Here is a 7,822-nt window from a genome sequence, read left to right as displayed (position 1 = left end):
TCTCTCTCTCTCGCTGTCATCTTATCAGCACCTTTCACATCTCTCTCTCATCAGCACCTTCCACCTCACCCTCATGCCTCTGACGACAAGGAAAAGAGTAATGGTCTTTGCAACATAAGTCATTGCAATCCCATTTCCTAGGTTATTAAAACATGGCAAAAGCACTCAGCAGCTAACGGGAAGGCTGGCAGTTCAAGTCCACCCAGAGGCACCTTGGAAGAAAGGCATGCTGATTGACTTCCAAAACTCCACTGGAAACTGTGGCGCACACACTGCTGTGACACTGTGGCTGGTGTGAGGCTCAGAGACACAAGTGGTGAAGGATCTCAGCAAGTATGAACAATAATGTCCAATTACACGTGTGATGATGTCTGGAAGCCCAGCGAAAGGAGGCCACCTTTTCCTGGGTTTCCGTTCTATGTGGAAAGATAAACTTTAAACACAAAGTCACTTCTGATTCGTGTGCAAGGAGACAGCCGCTCAATCAACTGGCCCTGTTAATCTTCTGAGTAACGGCTCTAATATCACAGCCGTGACAGAGAACCCTGCGACAGTTATGGTCAGATGGGCCCGACGGAGAGAGGGCAGGGTGGTTCCCTCGGACCCATCACCTGCCTCACAGAACGGTGCGCCGGCCTGTTCATCTGCAAGAAGCAGAGTTGAAGCAGAGGAACGAGTCTGTTTATGCTCAGTCCTGGCTCGCAAGTACCCTCTTCCTGCTTCTTGAAGAGCACGGGGTCAGGCCACCCAGGAACGCATCACAGTGGCCGCTGCCAGACAGTGACACCTTCACCCCGTGACTCCTTCGTGCAGGGAGGTCACAGCCTGCTGGCTGCAGGAGACAGGCACAGGAGGACTTTCAGCAGGAAGATGTCCCTGACGGTTCTTTATACCATCCAGACCTGAGGAGGACTGAGCTGTCTAATTACGAAGGGGCCAGTTGATTCACTCTGCTGCCACTGAGAAAGCCGTTGCACTTGCATTTCTGTGGAGGGGAAGTCACCACGGAGGAAGGTAAGAGCGATGGCAGCAGCTGCCTCAGCACTCCAGCCCGCCTCGGCCGGGGAGAACCCCGAAAATGTGAAGTCAAAGACGCTCACCGACCATCCGGCCATGCTCCTGACCCACGTTCTCCAGACGCTCCATCAGAAACAGAGCTGACGGTCTGACTGTCTGCCAAAGTCTGAATGAATGTCATGACCTCAACCTTGTCAAAACACTAAACTATGACATCAAAAACTCCTACGAGGACAGGACTCAAAGGAGCCTCCAAATCTCACACTGTCCGAGTATACTGCTTTTATTTTTAAAATACAGATATAAAAATATGTGCTTTTAAAAGGGAGCACGAGAGTTAGCCTTTCAAGTGTTTCCTAACTAAAGCGCGCGCGTGCGCGCGCGCACACACACACACACACAAACACGCACGTTATTGTTGGGTGTGGTCTAGTCAAGTACAACTCACAGCAACCCTGCGAAGAAAAGCTCTGAGCCCTGTGCTATCCTGTGCCGTTCTCACAATCTCTGACACACTCACACCCTTTACTGCAGTCACTGTGTCAGCCACCAGGCTTAGGGTCTTCCTCTCTTTCGCTGACCCTCCACCTTCCTACACATGCTGTTCCTCTCCAAGGAATAGCCTGTCCCAGGCACATGCCCAAAGTATTCATCGCCTTTGCCTCCACGGAGCATGCTGGCTGCCCCTTCTCCAAGATCCCCCTGTCTTTTTGTTTGGTTTTTTTGACATTTTATTTATTTAATGATATTGGACAGATGATCTCTTTATTGCATCTAGCCTTTCCCTTGATCCATCCTCAGCAAGAATTTAATTTTTTTTATTCTTTCTCGGGACTTAACTGACTTCTTGACTCTGAAGATCTAGGTCCTCAAGGATCTGAAACTCCTCAGCCATTTTCTCTCCAAATCACGCCTCTCCTCAACTCCACTTTCCGGTCTCTCCCTTTTATCGAATTCTGATTAGATTTTGGAGTGTCTCGTTCTATCCCGCCACATCTTGGATCTCCTCCACGTTTTCATTTCTTGATCTCCCTTAGTGAAACGTTCTTAAATGAAAGGATGGACGGAGAGATTGGATATAATTCTTCACCTTCCTCCAGCCACAGAGAAAGTCCATTATAGGGGCAGCTTTCTTTTTTTTTTTCCCCCCACCTTCCCTCACCCCTCCACCAATCAAATTGTACAACCCAATGATTAACCCCTTCTTCCCCCTGTACATCCACATCACTCTGTTCCAGCCTTTCCCACTCCTCTTGGATCCATATCTGCTAAACATATGCACACAGAGAGAGAACACATACGTACCCAAGAGAGACTGCCACAGGAATGCCTTACATTAGGAGTTGGGCTGTTAACCAAGAGGTCAGCAGTTTGAATCCACCAGGTGCTCTGTAGGAGGAAGACGTGCTGTCTCCTTGTGGTGGTGGTGGAGGGGTATCATTTACAGTGGCTTTCCCTCTGACTTTCACCACGTGACAGGCGGAAGCATGCAAATACGGTGTATCCTGAGGGGACTGGCTAGCTTTGCCATTCGATCAGGTCTCAATAAAGCAGGTTCAGCAGCATTGGGCCTCACGTTACCAGCCATGAAGGAGAGAATTAGTACATGTCATTTGGGGCCAGGGATTACTGAGCCAGTCGGACTGGGCCCCACCCCAGAATACCAACAGCCGCGGCAGAGAAACAAAGACCTGACATGAGACAGCTGTCCTGGGACTGTGGCCCATGGAGCCAGAGCCCTTGGCCCAAGCTTGGGAGAGGACTGGGGGCGGGGGAGATGCCATCATGAGCGGGACTAACAGAGCTTCAAACCTATATCCTTTCTCTACACCCACGCAGTCTGCATGCTGAGCAAGTAAGCCAAGAAGATGGATGAAGAAGAGTGTGGTCACAGGGTTAGAAGACTCAACAATCCGCGTCATGCAGACGATACAACCTCTGTGTGCACATTATGAAAAGACCTGAAGCACCTGCTGCAGAAGATTCAAGACTACAGCCTTCAATATGGATTACGTCTCAACAACAAGAAAACAAAAATTATCACAACTAGAGCATTAAGCAACATTATGATAAAGCCTGAAGCTGTCAATAATTTAGTTTTACTTGGATTCACAATCAAAACCCATGGTAACAAAAGTCTAGAAATCAAAAGGCTTGTTGCATTGGGGAAATCTAGTATCTAGTACATCTCCAAGGTACTAAAGAACAAGAATGCCCGTGCAAAGACTAGAAGCCAAGGATCTTTCAATTATTTCTCACACATCTCAAAGTTGGACAATGAATAAAGATGGCAGAATAACAGATGCCTCTGGGTTGTGGTTCAGGAGAAGAGTAGTGAACGTCCCAGGGACTGACAAAGGAACATACTAGCCAGCTCTGGAGAAAGCCGTCAGAATGTTCCTTAGAAGCTAGGAGGGAGAGATTGCATCTCACATACTTTGGACATATTACCAAGAGGAGTCAGTCCCTGGTGCCTGAGGCCTCACTGCTGTCTTCATCAGGCAGCACGGAGGAGTCAGTTCCTGGGAGAAGGGAGCTGAGGCTACACTTCTGTTGTCATCAGGTGGCACTGAGACGGCTCTGGCTCATGGAGACCTCATGTCCAGTGAAATTAAACCCTGCCCCATCTGCACGAGCCTCACAACCTCTACTGTGTGTAAGCCCACGGTGCAGTCACTGGGTGAACTCGGATCATTGTAGGTGTTCTCTCTTTACTAAGTATGATGTCCTTCCTCAGGGATGGCCCTTCCGGATAACTGGCCCAAAGTACGAGAGAGAAAATCTCTCCAAACTTCCTTTTAAGGCATCTCACCAGGCAAGTAAAAGAGTGAGCCTTGATTTCACAGCAAATTTGCCACTGAAATGAAAGGAGGGGTGTGAAGTGAACACCAGTGTGCCTTCATGAAAACCTTCTGGCACAGAGCAGAGGTGAAAGGAAACCTAAGGTGAGGGAGCTCTGGAAGGCCCAGTAACAGTCCCTCTAATACGCCCAAGTCCTGGTCCCCAGAAAGCTGCTCCTCTCCACGGCCAAGTGGAAGTGCCTCTCAGTGGGCCAAACAGCCAGCTTTGATCGTCCAGCGTTTACCTGTCTGGGTCCTTGAAAGTGGATGAGGAGGTCAGACGGAGACTCAGGGGAAGAGGTATAAGACCTGCTATACTGCTGGAGTCACGAGAGAGAAGACAAGGGTCCTTCCCGCATTCTACGGTCGGGGGCTCAGCGTGTGAGACAAGTTCATCAAGCATTTTAGAGCACAATGGGCAAGTCTCAATGAACTCAGTTCCCAAGAACACATGCTGGACTGGCATCGATTTTAAGGAAAAACTCCACTCACTGATGCCCATTTGGAACAGACTCACGGCTGACTCCCTAGACGGGTTTCAGAGGCTGTAAATCACATGAGAGAAGACTGCCCATCTTTCTCCCATGAAGCAGCTAGTAGATTCGAACTCCTGCCTGTCAGTTAGCAGTACAACTCCTTATCCACTACTGGATTATTGTTGTTGTTGCCGTGTACCGTTGAGTCAGAATCAACCCACAGTTGACCCTACAGTGGGTTTTCAGAGGTAGGAAAATGCATGGGAAGAGAATAATCACCTTTCTACCATGAAGCAGCTGGGGGATTCGAACTGCGTATTTTTGGGTTTGCAACCCAGTTCCTTACCACTGGGCCACCATAGCTCCTGTCTTTATCCAGTTGTTGTCAGGTGCTACTGAGTCAAGTACAACTCACAGCAACTGGATGAACAACAGACTTGAACCCCGTTCTATCCCATGCCAGCCCCACAGTCTCTGACACCCTAAAGCCCACCTCAGTAGTCACTGTGTCAATTCCTCTGGTTGAGAGTCTTCCTCTCTTTCAGCAACTCTCCACCTTTCCAAGCATGATATCCCTCTCCAAGGAACAGTCTCTCCTAGCAACACGCCCAAGTATGCGAGATGAAGCTTTATCATTTTTGCCTCTAAAGCCATCAATTCTTCTTATTCATGGTCCAGCTCTCAGATGCATAACAAGTGACTGAAAAGACCATTGTCTGAAACAGACACACCTTAGTTCTCAAACTGACATCATTGCTCCTCAATAATTTGGAGAAGTCCCTGACTTCAGATTTCTAGCACAATATGTCTCCTGGTTTCCTGACTGCTAGTACCAGGGGTGCTGATTGTGGATTCAAGTAAGATGACGTCATTGACAACTTCAATCTTTTCTCCATCTATCATGGTGCTGTCTATGGGTCCAATGGTAAGAAGGTGGGGTTTTTTTTCTTTGGTGTGAGATGCAATCCATATTGAAGGCTGTAGTGTTTGATCTTCTGCAACAAGTGCTTCAAGTCCTCTTCACTTCCACCATGCAAGGCTGTGTCACCTGCATAGCACAGGTTATTGATGAGCCTTCCTCTCATCTTGATGCCACAATATTCTTCTTCATAGAGTGCAGCTTCTTGAGTAATTTGCTCAGCAAACAGAATGAGCAGGTATGGAGAGAGAATACAACCCTGATGCACTCCCTTCTCAATTTTAAACCATGCCGTGCTCCCCTGCTCTGTTCACACAACAGCCTCCTGGTCTAGGTATAGGCTCTGCATGAACACAATTAAGTGCTCTGGAATTCTCATTCTTTTCAATGTCACCCACAACTTGTTATGATCCAGAGAGTCTAATAATGTTTTTGCATAATCAATAAACCATAAATACACATTTTTCTGGTATTCTTTACTTTCAGCCAGGATACATCTGACATCAGGAATGATATCCCTGGTGCCATGGCCTCTTCTAAATCCTGCTTGAACTTCTGGCAGTTCCCTATCTAAGTACTGTTGTAGCTGGTTTTTGAATGATCTTCAGTAGTATTTTTCTTGCATGTGTTGTTTGATAGTTTCCACACTGTATTGGGTCACCTTTCTTGGGCATGGGAACATACATAGCCTTCTTCCAGTCAGTTGGCCAGCCAGCCATCCTCCAGCTTTCCTGGCATAGACGGTGACTGCATCCAGGGCTGCATCTGCTAGCTGAAACATGTCAAATGTTATCCCATCAATTCCTGAAGGCTGATCTTTTGCCAACATCTTCAGTGCAACTTCAATTTCTTCCTTCATTACCAATGACTCCTGCTCACATGGCACTACCTGACATCTGTGTCCGTCAGTTCAGTACAGGGATTCTGTGTAGGCCCATCACCTTCTTTTGAGGCTTTCTGGATCATCCAACATACTCATAGCATCCTTCAATATTACAACTCGTGGCTTAACCACACACAGGAGTTATGACTCGGTATTTCTCATGTACAAGTCATTTACACAGTGCAGGTGGGGAGACCTCCATCACTGCTGATGGCTACTGTCTGGTGAATGTGTTTAACAAAACATCGCAGCCTACTGAGTAAGGTGTAGGCTTATATAAGACAATAGCTGTACCATCAGCAGTGGCAAAGGTCACAGCACGCACCCTGTGTAAATGATTGTACACAACAATCACCAGGTCACACCTCCTGAGCCCCACTCCACGGGGCACTATCCAGGCACTGTGAGCACTGTCCAACTCTCACCACAGTCCCCCAGGAAGGCACCTCCACACCTGTTACGTCAGGTGACATGTCAAGAAGCACAGTGCATGCCCCTAGACCTGCCCTCCCTCCTCTCCATCTGTTTTCTGTGCAGCCTCTGACTTTACACAGCCCCGTATCCTCCCACACACTACACCTTAGCTTGGGGTCCAAAGTGCAGAGAACATGCTCCTCTTACAAAGAGAGGGAGCGTAAAGCGGACAGACACACACCTTGAATTCAGCAATGGTCCATGAACAAGAGGAGACACCTCTGCCTCCCTGCCCAGCACCTTCCAGCCCATCACAGCCATTACCTTGAAGGAGGCACACGTCCTGCAGCAGAGGTGGTATCCCCCTTCCAGCACCTCCACTTCCCCACACAGCAAGTCCATCTAGTCTGTGGGCTCCTGACCTTGAAGGAGGCGTGCTGTTCCATGTACCACTATAGAGCGAGCATCCCTCCACCCAGAGCCTCCACCACCCTGCTCAGCACCTCCTGTCCCTCCAGTCTGCGGGCTCCTGACCTTGAAGGAGGCGTGCTGTTCCATGTACCACTACAGAGCAAGCATCCCTCCACCCAGAGCCTCCACCACCCTGCTCAGCACCTCCTGTCCCTCCAGTCTGCGGGCTCCTGACCTTGAAGGAGGCGTGCTGTTCCATGTGCCGCAGCAGCTGTGGCTTCTGGGCTGCCGTGTAGTCGCACACCGTGCACTTGAACTGTTTCCCTGCAAAGAGGAAAAGCACCAGGTGAGCACAGATAATCACCCCACTGTCCTTGCATGGGACTCGGAGCCAGGCACGACTTGGGGTGCACCTGTCCCTGATGTCTGAGAGGCCAGAATGTAAGTAAGAGTGAGCACACGCGCGCGCACACACACACACACACACACACACAGTCCATCCAAACCCACTATCATCAAGTCAATTCTGGCCCATGTGACCTTACAGGACAGAGCAAAAATGCCCCATAGTGCCTGCTTTCTCCTTCTCCCATAGAGTGATGGCCGGGTGCTTCAACCACTGAGCCACCAGGTGCCTGCTAAGAGAGCTCAACCAGGTGGGAATGCAGAAGAGGCCGGCCCTCCAGCTGGGGAGGGTCCATCAGCAGAGCATCCGCGGGTCTGCAGGGGAGGGGGGCCAGGTGTGTCCAGGGGGCGAAAGGAAAGGGCATCTGGCATCGGGGCATTCAAAGGGAGGACACAGAGGGGTGGTCCCAGGGAGTCAGGGCCCAGGAGCAGCTGGCATTTCCCTGGGGACAGCCAG

The 7,822-nt window shown here is 49.5% G+C and overlaps 1 protein-coding gene across 1 annotated transcript in view; it reads right to left on the bottom strand.

The window, feature by feature from the left end:
- ZFAT (zinc finger and AT hook domain containing) overlaps positions 1–7,822 on the bottom strand; it is a 137,264-nt gene that overhangs the window by 46,709 nt on the left and 82,733 nt on the right. The window contains exon 11 of the mRNA XM_006879270.1: positions 7,196–7,284. Coding sequence (XP_006879332.1) covers positions 7,196–7,284 — 89 coding nt within the window. The remainder of the gene's footprint in view (positions 1–7,195; positions 7,285–7,822) is intronic.

Source organism: Elephantulus edwardii, unplaced genomic scaffold (assembly GCF_000299155.1).
Source record: "Elephantulus edwardii isolate Elephantulus edwardi_28Jun2011 unplaced genomic scaffold, EleEdw1.0 scaffold00003, whole genome shotgun sequence".
NCBI classification, from domain to species: domain Eukaryota; kingdom Metazoa; phylum Chordata; class Mammalia; order Macroscelidea; family Macroscelididae; genus Elephantulus; species Elephantulus edwardii.
Note: the sequence above shows the minus strand (reverse complement) of the source record. Positions and strands in the feature narration are given on the sequence as shown.